The 15,636-nt window shown below is 51.7% G+C and overlaps 4 protein-coding genes across 4 annotated transcripts; 2 read left to right on the top strand and 2 right to left on the bottom strand.

Annotated features, from left to right (window-relative positions):
• Window positions 1-517: 517 nt before the first annotated feature.
• Window positions 518-2,957, bottom strand: NEUTE1DRAFT_119037 (bifunctional purine biosynthesis protein; the record flags this gene model as incomplete). The annotated part of the gene is made up of 3 exons (XM_009858352.1): window positions 518-1,052; window positions 1,113-2,592; window positions 2,690-2,957. The coding sequence occupies 3 exons, from the start codon at window positions 2,836-2,838 to the stop codon at window positions 897-899; spliced, it is 1,785 nt and encodes a 594-aa protein (XP_009856654.1).
• Window positions 2,958-4,710: 1,753 nt separating this feature from the next.
• NEUTE1DRAFT_91940 (heat shock protein 78, mitochondrial precursor) lies at window positions 4,711-7,276 on the bottom strand (the record flags this gene model as incomplete). The annotated part of the gene is made up of 1 exon (XM_009858351.1): window positions 4,711-7,276. The coding sequence occupies one exon, from the start codon at window positions 7,141-7,143 to the stop codon at window positions 4,711-4,713; it is 2,433 nt and encodes an 810-aa protein (XP_009856653.1).
• Window positions 7,277-8,969: 1,693 nt separating this feature from the next.
• Window positions 8,970-10,179, top strand: NEUTE1DRAFT_91937 (DNA replication complex GINS protein psf-1; the record flags this gene model as incomplete). The annotated part of the gene is made up of 3 exons (XM_009858350.1): window positions 8,970-9,088; window positions 9,144-9,667; window positions 9,737-10,179. The coding sequence occupies 3 exons, from the start codon at window positions 9,056-9,058 to the stop codon at window positions 9,828-9,830; spliced, it is 651 nt and encodes a 216-aa protein (XP_009856652.1).
• Window positions 10,180-11,717: 1,538 nt separating this feature from the next.
• Window positions 11,718-15,598, top strand: NEUTE1DRAFT_73236 (uncharacterized protein; the record flags this gene model as incomplete). Its single annotated transcript, XM_009858349.1, has 4 exons — window positions 11,718-11,964; window positions 12,056-12,969; window positions 13,027-13,573; window positions 13,629-15,598. The coding sequence occupies 4 exons, from the start codon at window positions 11,718-11,720 to the stop codon at window positions 15,275-15,277; spliced, it is 3,357 nt and encodes a 1,118-aa protein (XP_009856651.1).
• Between the last annotated feature and the right edge of the window lie 38 nt (window positions 15,599-15,636).

Genomic DNA, 15,636 nt, shown 5'->3' with positions numbered 1-15,636 from the left:
CCCCAACCCCCCCCCCCCCCCCCCCCCCCCACCCCCGCGGTTTTCTTCGCTAGAAATTCTCCATCGGCTTTCTCTTCTCCCGTCCCGCCAATCCTCTTTTCCCATTTCCCACTCAAATTCGCCTCCGACAGCTTACGATACTGTATCATCCGTTGAAGGAGCTCAACAAACTAATCCAGCGCTATGGAAACGTGTTTAGGGGAAAATCCTGCTCCCCGGAAGTCAGATGTTGTATCTATATGCCGATGATGACGAGGACGACAGACCAGCTTCTGAATCAATCAGTAGTTTTAGTACTAGTATGCTGTGTCACGTATGTATGTCTTCGACTCTGTCGGCCGTTGTTGCGTACTGCTTGCTGTCCGCCCTCTTCATCTCATTCGGTTTCATGAACATGGGCTTATTATCAGATCCCGAGGATAATCAAGTATTGAATAGTTTGAGTGAAAGGATTATAAAACTTTTTTTTTCTTCTTTCTTATTCTTTCATTCATCATGAAGGAAATCAGCCCTCCGTGTCATGAGGTAATTTGATAGGCGCTTTCTGCCAGTCAAGCGATCATCATCATCATTATCATCATCACTTCATCAACGACTTTTGCTTCAGGGAGAAAGTGCTTCATCAAGCAAAGAAAAAGTGTTGAACTTTTGTGTTCCCCCAGGATCCCCATTTAAAAAGAGCAAACATAGCCATCCGTTCCATCCAGTCCTGTATACCATCCCGTAAACAACCACTCTCTCATAGTAGTGGTCGTCATAAGTACATTTCGCCATTTTTTGTAAACTCAAAGAAAAAATCGCAAAGTTGATTTATGCGAGAAGGGTATCAATCATAACCATCCATCTTCTGTTACGAAGTGTTTCGAGGTATTTAGGTTTGGAAAAGTTTGGCGACTTTAGTGGTGGAACAGACGAGTGTTCTGCTCGACGAAGGTGATGCCAAGCTTCTCGGCGGTCTCGAAGACAGGACTGTCGTTCTGGCTGCCACTGGGGGCGGCAATGTACTTGACGCCGGAGCGCGCGGCGCGATAGACATTGTCAACGAAGGGGAACTAATACAGTTGTGTTAATAATGGTAGCGACTGGCAGTCAACAGAAGGGGGTGAACTTACGAAAGCGTCAGAAGAGATGCAGACATCAGTGAGCTTGGACAGCCATTCGTTCTTCTCCTGCTCGGTGAAGGCAGCGGGCACCTCCTCGAAGAGAGCTTCGAACGACTCGCGCTCAGGACCATCCTTAGGGAGCTGACCGCTGACGAGAAGGTCGATGGCATTGCTCTTGTCGGGGCGCTTGGCACCCTTCTTCCACTTGATGCCAATGACGCGGGGGTTGAAGCGCAACCACCAGTTGTCAGCCTTGTCGCCAGCAAGGCGAGTGCAGTGGATTCTGGACTGCTGACCGGCACCCAAACCGACTACCTGGCCTCTAGCAGCGTAGCAGACTGAGTTGCTCTGGGTGTACTTGGCGGCAATGGTGGCGATGGTGAGATCGCGCTGCGCGTTCTCGGGGAGAGTGCCATCCTTGGGGGTGATGATGTTAGAGAAGGTCTCAGGGGAGATCTCAACGTCGTTGCGGCCCTGGGCGAGGGTGATACCGAAGACAGTGCGAGTCTCGCTCTTGCTGGGCTCAAACTCAGGGTCAACCTGGAGCATGAGGTAACGGCCACCCTTCTTCTTCTTGAGGATCTCAGCGGCGGCGGGCTCGAAGCCGGGCGCGATGACACCATCCGAAACCTCCTTGCTAATGATGGTAGCGGTAGGAACATCGACAACGTCGCTGAGGGCAATCATGTCACCGAAGCTGCTCATGCGATCGGCACCGCGGGCGCGGGCGTAGGCCTGGGCGAGGCCAGAGGTCTCGATACCCGGGATATCATCGACCATGTAGACCTTGCGCTCATCGGCGGTCAACTCAAGGCCAATGGCAGCACCGGCGGGAGAGACGTGCTTGAAGCTGGCAGCGGCGGGCTTCCCGAGAGCCTTCTTGAGCTCCTTGACAAGGGGCCAGGCGTTGAAAGCATCGAGAAGGTTGATGTAGCCGGGAGCACCATTGACAACGGTGAAGGGAAGCTTGCCCTCCTTGACGTAGGCAGCAGCAGGCTTCTGGTGAGGGTTGGCACCGTAGCGGAGGGGAAGGTGCTGGAGGCCATGGCCAGCATACTGCTTGCGGAAGAAATCGGAAATGGCAGCATCGTAGTCGGCGGTGTGCTCGAAGGCCTTGAGGGCATAGAGTTGACGGCTGGAGTCCTTGATCTCGCCAGACTCGAGCTCCTTGAGGAACTCGGCGTAGTCGTTGGGGTCGCTCAGGATGGTAACACGAGCGTGGTTCTTGGCGGCGGCGCGGATAAGAGTGACACCGCCAATATCGATTTCCTCAACGGCCTCGGGGACGGTGACGTTGATCTTGGCCACGGTATCCTTGAAGGGGTAGAGGTTGCAGATGACATAGTCAACCTTCTCAATGTTCTGCTCAGCGAGGTCCTTCTCGTCCGAAGCGAGCTCGCGGGCGAGGATACCGGCGTGGACAGCAGGGTGAAGGGTCTTGACGCGACCGCCCAGCATCTCGGGGGCCTTGGTGATGGCCGAGATATCCCTAATACGTAGGAAAAAAAGAGCTGTCAGCGCGCTGTCGCCCATGCGTCCAGATCACATCACCAAAGGCAAACGGGTTCGAGAATAGGGATCCTTACTCGACAGGGAAGCCAGACTCCCTGATCATCTTGGCGGTACCGCCAGAGGCGAGGATGCGGACATTGTGCTGGACGAGGCCCTTGGCCAGGTCGAGAAGGCCGGTCTTGTCGTAGACCGACACAATGGCGATTCTCTGGTTGGCAGCCATTGCGAACCACTTTCTTGCGACCGAGGTGATGGCAGGGGGGATTGGTGGTCGGGAAAGGCGGAGGAGGGCTTGTCTGAGGTAGAACAGCGTGATCGTTGCTACTGCTGGTGTTGCAAAACGACAAGGAAAAGAGGGGAGAGGGAGCTTAAGAAGTGGCAGGGCGTCTGGAATTTCAAGTCGACAGCACCTCGCCCGAGTACAGTCACAAGTGAAGATGGTGGAGAGGGCAGAGTGGGACTTGCGATCGCGACCCGTAGTTGCAAGTAGTGTACACTATAGGTAAGTCGATCACATCATGGAGGGGTCGGAAATAATTCTTCGTGCAAAGAACCCTTGGCGGGGTCGAATGGCTGCTACTACTGCGTGTAAGTGGGCGAGAAGGTCGGTTTCCCCCCCGAGTGGGTCCCATCAATGGATGCGCCGGGTTCGGGCGCTAGCCCCGCAGTCTGCTCAAGGACGCCCTAGCAAGCCTAGTACCTATTCGGGTACAGTTGGTTATCACAGAAGTGCAAATTGCCGCACTACCTGTACAAGAATTTTTGTTTCCACTTCTCCCGATTGATTCCCTTCTCAATTCCGGTGAACCGTCTTTTTCCTTGTTTCCTCTTTTGTTATTGTTGTCTTGCGCGAACGTTGTGTCAGGTGTGCTTCCAGCCGGCCGTTTCTCCTGCGCATCTCGAGAACAAGGCTCGTGCGTTTTGTATCTGGTTGTTTTCCAGCATTTTTTATTTTTGCATTTTTCCCTCGGCTGTGGTTTGTGCGCCCGACGATCAATTGCCCAGTGGACGCATGGCAGGTGCACCGGCGCCGATCGCCAGCTGCAGGTGTTAGGAGCGCGCTGTAGCGTGTGCAGTTTGCAGCACCTAGAGGGTTCTGAAACGGGGTTTATAGTGGCCAGGTTCTGCTTGCATTTTCGCCCTTCGGGGCAATTTGGTCAATGTAAGTTTGCCCGTCGGTTTCGTGGTCAAGCGGTATGATGTGATGCTAATAAAACAAACAGTTGAAACGATACAGAGAAGATTAGCATGGCCCCTGCACTAAGGATGACACGCTACTCAAAGAGACGCTACCAATTTTTTTGGTAAATTTTTGCTGATGCTGACCGGTCCCGTTTTTTCTCCTGCCATGTCCGTCAAGGTACCCAAAAATGATAAAAGATAGAGCTGGATTCCCAGACTATTCCGTAGACCAGGGTGAGGGAGGTAGAGGGTTCAAATCATATTAGTGGCACACTTTTAAGTGTTTTTCCTTGAAGCCTAAATCATCTACCAGCTTAACTGACGACACAAAGCTGTAGGAGCATCAGCCAAAGATTTAAATATGTCTCCGGATGCATCCCGAGCCTTTCACGCATAGTGTTGGTGATATCACGTCGATGTGTATAGACGCCACTGGTGATACTCTTCTGTGACCTTGAAAACGACAAGTCTATATTGTAAACATGTGTTCCTTAGCGCCCTGCTACGACCGACGAGCTGTGGCTAACCTCAAGTAGGCATGACTCACCACTAAGGTCTCACACAACAACGTTGCCGGTATCGGTGGAGATAAACTCGTTTGAATTTAGACACCACACAAATCACAAATCACACCAACTGGTCGTACACATCCCAGAAGTACCATCATGAATGCCATTCTACGATATATGTTGTTCATGTGTAGACATGCAAGAACTACATGCAGATATCAAATTTACATCATATGAACTACACTTCCAATGCCTTTTAACGTCCTGTTTCCCGAACCATAAACCATGCAATGTAACATAAGAGGACAACCAGTAACAAATGAGATACAATAAAGATACAACTGCTCGACGTCAACCTGGGATCAGATTAGCAGCAGCGGGCCACTTCATGCCTCAGGAGCAGTCTAAGCCTCAGCCTCAGCCTCCTCGGCAGCCGGAGGCTGCTCCTGCTGCTCCGCGTAGACATTCAGTCCGCTCCTGTCCTCCTTGATTTCCACCACCGCCTTATCGCCAGACTTGATCTGTCCACGAATAATCTTATCCGCAAGCCCATTTCCAATCTCGGTGGTGATGAGCCTGTTGAGCGGCCTCGCGCCAAACTTGGGATCATATCCCCTCTCAGCCAGCCACTGGCGGACCTCTTCGGGAACGTCGAGGGTGATGCGGCGATCGTTGAGTCGCTCCTGGAGCTCCTTCAGGCGGATGTCAACAATGTCCCTGAGCGCCTCCATAGCGAGACGCTTGAAGATGATAAAGGAGTCGATACGGTTAAGGAACTCGGGCGGGTACTGAGATGCGACGACGTCCATGACGGCCTGCTTGACGTCGGGGTGGATGTCGCCGTCTTCCGTCTCCTTGTAGGGGACCATGGGGTTGGCTCCGACCAGGATGTCGGCACCGAGGTTGGAGGTGAGCACGATGATGGTGTTCTTGAAGTCGACCTTGTGGCCCTGGGCGTCGGTCAGGTAGCCCTCGTCGAGGACCTGAAGGAGTAAGGCCGAGATGTCTCTGTGCGCCTTTTCGAACTCGTCGAGAAGGATGACGGCGTAGGGCTTGCGGCGGACGGCCTCGGTCAGCTGGCCGGCGTCTTCGTAGCCGACGTAGCCGGAGGGAGCACCGATCAGGCGCGAGATGGTGTGCTTTTCTTGGAACTCGCTCATGTCAAATCGAACGACGGCGGTCTCGGTCGAGAAAAGGAAGCCGCCGAGCTTCTTGCACAGCTCTGTCTTGCCGACGCCGGTGGGGCCGAGAAAGAAAAAGGAGGCCAGTGGGCGGTTCTCGCCGCTCAAGCCGGCTCTTTGCATTCGCACTGCGTCGGCAACCGCCTTCAGGGCCTCGTCTTGACCGCGGACAGACTCGCGGAGGATGTCTTCCATGTGAATCAGTCTCTCCGTGTGGCCGCTGGACAACTTGGAAATGGGAATGCCGGTAATTCTGGAGACGACGTTGGCAATGTCGTCAGCGGTGACCGAATCATGGATGAGAGAGAGATCACGGGTAGGTCTTTCGCCGTCCTTGGGTAGCTTCTTTTCCAGGTTTGGAATGACGCCAAATCTCAATTCCGAAGCCCTGGCAAAGTTTCCGGTTCGCTGTGCTTGCTCCAACTCAATGCGGGCTCTGTCAAGCTCTGCCTGGGTTTGCTTGATGCTGTCGATTTCGGCCTTTTCCTTCAGCCACCTTTCCGTCAGTACGGCGACTTCATCTTGGTACTTCTTCAGGTCAGCCTCGAGCTTCTCGCGGCGCTCGACGCTGGCAACGTCCTTCTCCTTTCGTAAACTTTCCAGCTCAATCTGAATGGTCATGATCTTCTGGTCCAACCGCTGGATATCGTCGGGCTTGCTTTCTTGCTGTAGGCGAAGCGAGCTGGCGGCTTCGTCCATCAAGTCGATGGCCTTATCGGGAAGGAAACGGTCGGTGATGTAACGGTTGGAATAAGTAGCGGCAGCAACCAGTGCTCCGTCAGTGATACGGACACCATGGTGAACTTCATACTTCTCCTTGATACCGCGCAGAATACTAATGGTATCCTCCACTGTCGGCTCGCTGACGATGATGGGCTGGAACCGGCGAGCGAGAGCAACATCCTTCTCGATCTGACGGTACTCAGTCATGGTGGTTGCACCACAGCACTGAAGCTCACCTCTAGAAAGAGCTGGCTTCAAGAGGTTCGACGCATCAATGGAGCCTTCGGCCTTTCCGAGACCAAGGAGAGTATGGAGCTCATCGATAAACAGGATAACCTCTCCGTTGGCTTCTTGCACTTCGCCCAGGACCTTCTTCAGCCGCTCCTCAAAATCACCCCTAAACTTGGCTCCTGCAATAAGAGATCCGAGATCGAGACTGATGACTCTCCTGTTTTTGATACTTTCAGGCACCGCGCCCTTCACAATCTCCAGCGCAAGGCCTTCAAGAATGGCTGTCTTGCCAACACCGGCGCATCCAATGAGCACCGGGTTGTTCTTCGTTCTCCGTGACAGGATTTGGATGGTTCTCTGGATTTCCGCCGCTCTGCCGATGACCGGATCGAGCTTTCCCTCTCGTGCTTTTGCTGTTAAGTCGATACCGTATTGTTCCAATGCTGGTTTCTCGTCCTCACCCCCGAGGTTCATGCGATGGGTACCGCCTGGGGGGCGTGGTCTGCCGTTGGCATACGATCGAGTCGTTATTGTGGGAAGAAGACGAAGAGAGCTGGTTAGATGAGTGGCATTGAGTGCCGGTACGGTTACGCCCAGCGCCGGTGCCCGGGGAAACTGGCGCGTGGTTCGTGAGAGAGAGGCCCTCGACGCCTCACTGATGCGCCGAGTGGCAGTCGCTAGCAATTGGCGCCTTGTTTGCATTTTAAGACTTGAGTATGTGTTTTATTTCAGAGGAACGACTAGTCTAAAATCAAACTTGAATCATTGTAGGGTAGTATGACACGAAGGTATGTCTCTGGTTTATATGGCCTGACGTAGTGCCACTGACCGTTGACATGGATGGAGGTCGAAAGCTCTCGCAACTTCCAGTGGCACTGACGCCGTGAAGCTGGGGAAGAGCTTACCTACATACAGTAATTTCCCCTGTTCGTGCATGTAATCCGGGACAGCACTTTGCATGCATTTAGAGGGACATATGCACGAGTAGGCTCGATGCCAAGATTTTTGGTCGCCCTAGGGTAGGAATTTACGGAGACATTAGGGAGTTAGTATAACTATTAGGCCTTAAAAGGTCCTTAAAAAAGGGCGCTAATAAATGCATACGCACCCATTTTAGCGGGCAGTTTTATATGTAAATAGTAGTTATGCAACTGCCCATACTAAATAATTGCGGCCAGCGATCTGTAAGCATTTAGAGGGTGTTATGCACGAGCAGGTGCATGCACGAGCAGGGGAAATTACTGTACAGTACTTAGCTCCTTATCTTATCGGAGCTTCCATGTAGACGTAGGTCCCGTCTTCATGATGGAGTCTTCGGTCAGTTCGGTGGGTTTCTGTGCCTGGTCTGTGCACTGTCTGTATTTAATGGCCAGGAAATTTTTTGTTGTGCGAAATTCTCCCCGTTTTGGTTCTTCGTGTGCAACCGCCGCGTTGAACAGCGCCATTGTGGGAGATATCAGAGAGAATGGCTCCAGATTGCTAAAAGCTGGCAATGCCAAAGATACACCGTGTCGGTGTCTGTCATTAGTGTAAGTTCTAGCACCTTGTTTGATATTCCCCTTCCCTACTCCTCCGTTACCGGTACTCCCACGCCCATCCCGTGATGATCGAATTGGTCCGTGTTACCAAGCAGACTTAAGACCTCTGCAGATGACGACGAAACCAGCATTTATGCGACTCTGACCCTTTTGGCATCTCATTCGATTTGGAATATTACTTCTTTTCGCGGCTCTTGAGCTAACTCATGGATCGTAGTTGTTGTATCTTTGCGCATGCCGAGTGCTTGTCCAATGGAGCAGCCCATCTGAAGTTGGAATTTGGCAACCCTACGGAGCCTAGTGTAGTCTTTCCTCGTCACCATTACCGATTGTCCGGTGCGTTATGGGCGGGTGCGAGTATCAAGGTGGTCCGAGAAGGTTGCTGGTTTCAACAGTTGATAGATTATATCGAGTCTGCTTAGCAATAGTTTATTGAATATTTCTTCAACTGTTCAAGGGCTTGATGCTAGTAACTTTTGGACGTAGGGTCATGTAGAATGTGTGCACCATGTGCGAAGGGACTCCGATTCTTCACATGTATCTCTGAACTGGTATCAGCTTCAGGAAATGAGACGTTCGTTTCAAAGGTACGGTGGCCTGTACTGCGGTCTTTGCCCATGAGAAGCATCACCCTTCAACTACCTCTGTACGTCTTGCTTTATGAATATCCCCATTCTTGTCGCCGACGTAAGTGATAAAGAATACATGCCCTGACTGCACGCATGCCTTGGGACACGCCGTATGCAGCTGGTTGAGAGGGAATGGGACGAAGAAAATGTTCGGATACATGTATTCTGCTTCGGGTTAGGGCTGTCCGAGGACTTTTGATGCCCACCCCGCGTTTAAGTGCAGTGCTTAGACCATCTTGTAGCGCCTATCCTGCCTAACAACGCTTGATATGCTAGTGGCCATAGAACGGTCTCACATCCAGACGGAACAACCTCAAACTTCACCCGCCTGGCTGTTCGAGAAAACGACGCGACTTGAGACGCGTCAGAAAATAGACAGAGTCTCAATAACTGTCACACTTTTCAGCTTCGAACTGTCCAAAAAGGCATTTAAGCCAAGTCGAAAACATGCCCATGTACGGTGACTTGGGTAACAAACTGGTTTGTGCAAGCTCACTGCATCCTCCCTGGATACGAACACTCACACCATCACCAGGTCCAGCATGCCAAGAGGACACAGAACCTGAGCCATCTTCCACCTTATCAGACCGAGCTTGTCCGTGCAGTGGCCCGAGAAATCCGGGATCTTGACAAAGACGTCGCCAGTTTACTTGAACCTTTCCAGGGGTCATTTGATCCTTCCGCCGAACAGGCCACCGCGTGCACGCTGCTGGTCAACCACCTTTCAATGCGGAGGAACAAGCGCTGTCTGCTCGCCTATCACCGAATCCGAACAGACAAGCTCGAGGAGCTGGTGTGGAATGGAGCCGATATCCTCGACCTTGCCGGCCAGACGACAGGAGGGCCCAAGGGCGTGACGGAGGGCAATGAAGGGGGCGGGACCACCAGCAGTCTTAGTCCCCAGGAAGAGGATTATTTTCGACAGTTTGGAGATTTGTTGGCCCTCTACAAAGGCCAATGGACGGATATCGATCTCACAGGCAGTCTCGAACCCCCACGAGACCTTTTTATCGACGTCCGAGTGTTGAAGGATGCGGGCGAGATCCAAACCGAATATGGGTAAGCTACGCTACAGATGGAGGAGTAGATGATGGCTTTGGTTCCAAGCTAACTAACGCATGTCTAAAGGGCGATCAACCTGACAAAGAACAGTCAGTTCTATGTCCGGCAAGGAGATGTGGAGCGTCTGATTGTGCAGGGATATTTGCAAAAGTTGGGTTGAACAAAATCGACCTGGCATCGATGATTTGAGGCCGGAGCTTGTTGCTGCAGACCAGCAATGGAAAACTGCTATCGGCAGCGGTTGCCGACAGGTTGACAGGCCCCTCGCTCTTTCCTGACCATTGACGGCGTGGCGCCTTCCGAACAGTACCGGAGAGGGAGTGACGGACTCAATGGCGTCGACCAGAAGCCATGTGCAATGGTTATTGATCAGCAGCTAGATGTTGGAGGGAGCGCAAAGGACCGACTCAAAAGGGTTGCGCCGTACACACAGAGCTGACCAGTCCTTGTACTACGATGACGGCCAAAGGTGACTTCAACCAAATATTTTGAGTCTATGTGGGGCAAGGAGTTACCATCTACTCTTTCTCAATGGCTGGACCGTCAATGAAGGTTTGAGAAGTGCTTGCATCGACAAGGGACCATGAGCCCACAACCAGACGGAAGCACAGTTTGTAAGTTGCGGGAAGGATGAGGGAAAGGTTACTTTGACGGCCAGACCATTGATTCAGGAACCCACACGGAATTGCCGCGGTGGACGATAGCGAACGTCGAGGCTGGAGTGACAGCCAGCAAGGGGTTTCACAAGGCCCTTCAAATTTTTTCACCAACCAGTGGCCAAGTTTTCTGGCATGGCAACACTGTGTTTGTGGCGGCTGATAACACCCTTTTTTCAGTATATTGTTTCGTTGATGGCAGATACTGAGAATCAACCCGAGTAAAGAGAAGAGGTACTGACTAGTCCTTGAATTGTCAAACTACAGCTAATAGGGCCCATCTGAAGAAGGCGATAAGAACAGTCATAGGGTTATGTAAACTTTTGACCGTTATTGCCGTGTGCTCGTTGTCAGTCTGTCACACGTGGAGCTGAATGATAGTTACTGGGGTGCAGCGTTCAATTTCAAAAAAGAGAAACCAATTCGCACTGGGAAGGCTGCTTGGTGGAACAAGGATTACATCATGCAGATGACGCCTTTCCCTTCCCACGGCCTCAACCCCACCATGGCCAGCTAGAAACAACAGGTCCAGGCCATCTAGCAACTGCTAGGTAGTATCATTGGCTTTCAACTGATCAATTGAGACCGTATCAGTTCTTGTTCAGTCTTCCTCCGGCGCTAGGTACGATAGACGCTACGACGCACGCCGGGACAACATGGAAAACCCCGAACCGTCGAAGCTTATGTACATACTAATCAGATATCCCTCCCTGTTGTAGGCTTAACGAAGTCTTTGCAGGCGGGGCCAAAGAGTTCCAGCCGGATGCAGCATGGCGCGGTCGGTGCTTCTTGTATGTTGCTGTCGACAAGATTGCTCCATAGAATTTTGCTTCTAACCACCGGCCTGCACTCCTCGAATCGCCTCCAGCTGAGGACGGACCTTCTACGATAGCTCGGCCTGTCGTTATTTCTATTTTTTTTATCATTCATTTTTCCCTCCAACTTATCCGAGGATATTTGTCACGTTTTCTTCTCTTCGCGGACATCTACATGGTCACATCAGGTGCTGCCTTTTTATTTTTCTACATATCTTGAATTCTTTTTCTTACTTTCCTTCCCGTCCTTCCGCTCTCCAGCCACAGGACATTGCTTTTCTGCACTGACGTGCTTCTTTACTCGCTTCCGCATCATATAATCCAGTCTGCATAACAGTTCAGCTGGCAAGCCAGGCATCAGGTTGCTCGGTGCTTGTCAACTCCCCCGCGTACAGTCAGTGACGGCATCTTGCACCTCTCCCACTTGTCACCCCGGAATTCTCGAAACGACCCGGCGGATGCTCAACTGCCCTTGCCGCTCTGGCAAACCTGGCATACATACCTATCTGGCACCGGCCTATCGCATACCTATACCGATAGCAGCCTGTAGGTTGTTGCGTCTCTTTGCGACCTTCCATGTCGTCTCCAGCTGTTGGCTTCTCCTCATGGAGGAGATCTCCCAGACGGTCTTCCTCCGTTTCGCAGTATGCTTCGGCCCAGGAGGAAATAGAGTCTTCGAGTCCCTCCAAAACCATCCCAACTCGGCCCTGCCAGGATCCTACCAGCAATGAGGCCCATCAGCTATATTCAACTTCGGTGAATTCAGTTGCGCACCGCGAACCTTTGAGGTCCTTCATTCATGGCTCGGTCCGTGAAAATCTAGGTATGACTATAACTCCCTCCCCCTCTCCCAACTGATAACTATCCTTCTTGGTTGATATGCCGCTGACTTGTGCTTGATCATCTCTTCACAGCTCCTCTAGACAGTTACCAATACGCACAATCCGTTCGCCAGGATACCGCCGAGCTAGCGAACTATTTTCTCTCCGACCCAAAAGACCGACAAAGCCCAGCGTTCCTTGATCGAAGACGATCCTCTATCTCGCAACAAACAGTTCTCGGCCACATAGCTCAGGCCACTGGCACCGAAGATGCCGAAGAGGGTGATGGTAGGTACCAGGACGCCCTCAACGTAAACGTATCTGAGCCCCTATCGCCAGAAACCGATGTCGAATCAACAACCGAGGGACCATCTATGCTCACCACAATGCTGAAGAGATCGCCACCGAGTACGATATATATGCCGGCTTCACGTGGCGATGAGGGCTACGAAGAAGATAATTCGTGGGAGAATGGTGAGAGCAGCAGGAGAGGGTCATGGAAACACCCGGAACTAGTCCAACCAACCGAGCGGGAGGCAGAGGCAGCCGATACTTCAGACGAGCACGCACCGTTGCTTCGGACCACATCACGCGAGGCCCGGCATGATTATGGTATGGTCAACGGCTCCGGCCACGATGCTGATATCGAAGATCAAAAGAGTCCGAAACGGCGATGGACGACAAGGCTTGCCGCTTCCGCGAGGGATAGATGGGATCACATTGCCAGTTTTGCCAAGGTGGCAGCAACCCCAAAGCGCTGGGACCGCCACGCTCTCTGGAAGAACGTTATCGTTACACCTGTCCAATGTTTACCAGCCGTCATTGTGGGACTCCTGTTAAACATCCTTGACGCGCTTTCGTACGGCATGATTCTTTTCCCTTTAGCAAATCCAATTTTTTCGAGCTTGGGGTCCGCCGGTATCTCGATCTTCTACATCAGCACAATCATATCACAGTTGACATTCTCCCTTGGGAGCGTGTTCAAGGGTGGTGTTGGCTCCGAGTTGGTGAGTAGTCTTGTGTCTAATATCTCTGACCGTCCATTCATACTAACAGCATCAAAGATCGAGGTTGTGCCCTTCTTCCACAGTATGGCTGGTACCATTACCGAAATTGTCGGCGAAGATGACCCAGAAGCGGTCATCGCAACGACCATCACATCTTATGCGCTAAGCTCGATGCTCACGGGCACCGTTTTCTACCTTATGGGCAAATTCAAGTTTGGCTATCTCGTGGGTTTCATCCCGCGTCATATCCTGATTGGCTGTATCGGTGGTGTCGGTTGGTTCTTGATCGCCACGGGCTTCGAGGTGACGGCTCGCATGGATGGCAGTCTAAATTACGATCTCGACACCCTGAAGCGACTTATTCAGCCAGACACTATCCCACTATGGACGGTACCTCTCGCTTTGGCGATCATTCTGTTCTACGGCCAAACGAAGATCACGTCCAAGTATTTCCTTCCTCTCTATATCCTCACCATACCTGCCTTGTTCTACTTGGTATTACTCATCTTGGGCGGCCCTGACCAAGACACTCTGCAAAAACATGGCTGGGTGTTTGAGGGGCCTCCGCCCGGTGAGCCATGGTGGTATTTTTATACTCTGTACAGTAAGCATCCCAGCTGCTCCATGGGGGATATAAACATTGCTAACTTCTTCCACAGAGTTTCACAAAGTCGATTGGAGTGCCATTATGCAATGTATCCCCGCAATGTTTGCCCTGACCTTCTTTGGTATCTTACATGTGCCTATCAACGTTCCAGCTTTGGCACAGAACATCGGCGAAGATCATGCCGACCTCGATCATGAGCTCAAGCTACATGGCTACTCAAACTTCCTGTCAGGCTGTTTTGGAAGCATTCAGAACTACCTGGTTTATGCCAACAGCGTCTTTTTCATGCGCTCAGGGGGTAACACTCGACTGGCGGGTATTATGCTTGCAGTTCTTACTTTCCTCGTAATGATGATCGGTCCTTCCCTGATTGGCTTCATACCGGTCATGATGGTTGGAGTGCTCATCTTCGACCTTGGCTTCGAACTGCTTATTGAGGCTGTTTGGCAACCAAGGAAAAAGTTGAAGTGGCTTGAATACATGACTGTGCTTGTCATTGTCGTGGTCATGGGCACATATGACTTCGTCATTGGTATCGGAGTTGGCATTCTTTGCGCATTTGCCGCTCTCATTATCCAAACATCCAGAATTTCGGCTGTAAGGGCAATCTACTCCGGGGAGGTGGTGGGGTCGACGGTGAGAAGAAATCCGACGCAACAACATTACCTTAGAGACGCTGGAAAGCAAGTCAACATCATCAAGCTTGCCGGTTATCTCTTCTTTGGAACTATTGTGAGCGTGGAGGAAAAAATCAGGGCTATGATTTCCGATGAAGAGTTCAGCCATCGCCCAATTCGGTTCCTCATCATCGATCTGTGGCTGGTCAACGGTGTCGATTATTCCGCCGGAGAGGTGTTTAACACTATCAGCCGCCTGCTCAATCACAAGGGCATCGAGCTGATTATCAGCGGTGTTGACACCGAACAAGAACTGGGTCGTCACCTAAGAGCAGCCGGTCTCGGTGAAGATGGGATTGACGTCAAGCTCCTCCCTGAGCTGAACTCGGCCTTGGAATACTGTGAGAACGAGCTTCTCAAGACACTGTATGCCAGTCAAGAAGCAGGTCGTCTTCCGCGGACAGCAGCTTCTGTACCTTCCAGCAGCTTGCAAGTGCCCTCTACCCAATCATCCATACAGCCTCAGTTCGACTCCCTGGGATCTTCTCCCCGTCGCAGCCACCTCCAGGTAGCAGCTCGTCATGCACTCAACCAGCAAGCTGAGCAGCAACGAGGGTCAACAAGATGGCAAAGCTTTAAGGAGCCGCTACGGCTGATGCTCCAGATTTTCCAGGACGTCAGCAACAAAAACGAGGATTTCTGGTTCCGTGCCGTAGGTTACTTCAAAAGACTCCAATATCCTGCGGGAACTGTCATTTTCCGGCGCGGGGAGCAGGCAGAAGGATTTTATCTGCTCGAGCAAGGTATGCTCAGAGCCGAATACGATCTGCCACAGGGGCGGCTTTGTGAAAGCATCGTGGCCGGAACGACGTGCGGAGAATTGCCGTTCTTCTCGGAGACGACGAGAACGGCGACGTGTGTGGTCGAGCGCGACTGTGTGCTGTGGATGATGGACCGGGAAGGATGGGAGAAGCTGCAAAAGGAGCAACCGGATGTGGCGATGGAGCTGTTGAGGATAGGGTTGAAATTGACGAGTGAACGGATGAGTGTCTTCACGAGTTATACGCTGACTATGGCTGGTTGAGTATGCTTTTGATGTAGGGGGCACATGGGCATGGGAACATACAAGTAGCTACGTAATATGTAACATAGATCATCACATAAGTCTGCGAATATCAGTTATGTCAGAGCTGGTGATAATGATAGCTCGAATTAGTTTACATATGTTGTATATGCACTAGAAAACCAGTCTCTCTCATATTGCCAACGACCATGCCGCATGTGTAGCTCTCAACTGGGAACTGTGATCAACGGTAATGATGTCGCGTAGTGAGCGAAGGAATCCAGATGCAAGCGAAGGGGAAAAAAAGAACTTTCCTTTCATAGCACAGAGCATCAATAGACCAGAAGTTTCAAGTCACACCCCATTCAGATCCCCTAATC

Source organism: Neurospora tetrasperma, assembly GCF_000213175.1.
Source record: "Neurospora tetrasperma FGSC 2508 unplaced genomic scaffold NEUTE1scaffold_81, whole genome shotgun sequence".
NCBI classification, from domain to species: Eukaryota; Fungi; Ascomycota; class Sordariomycetes; order Sordariales; family Sordariaceae; genus Neurospora; species Neurospora tetrasperma.
This window is presented reverse-complemented; position numbering and strand designations above follow the sequence as displayed.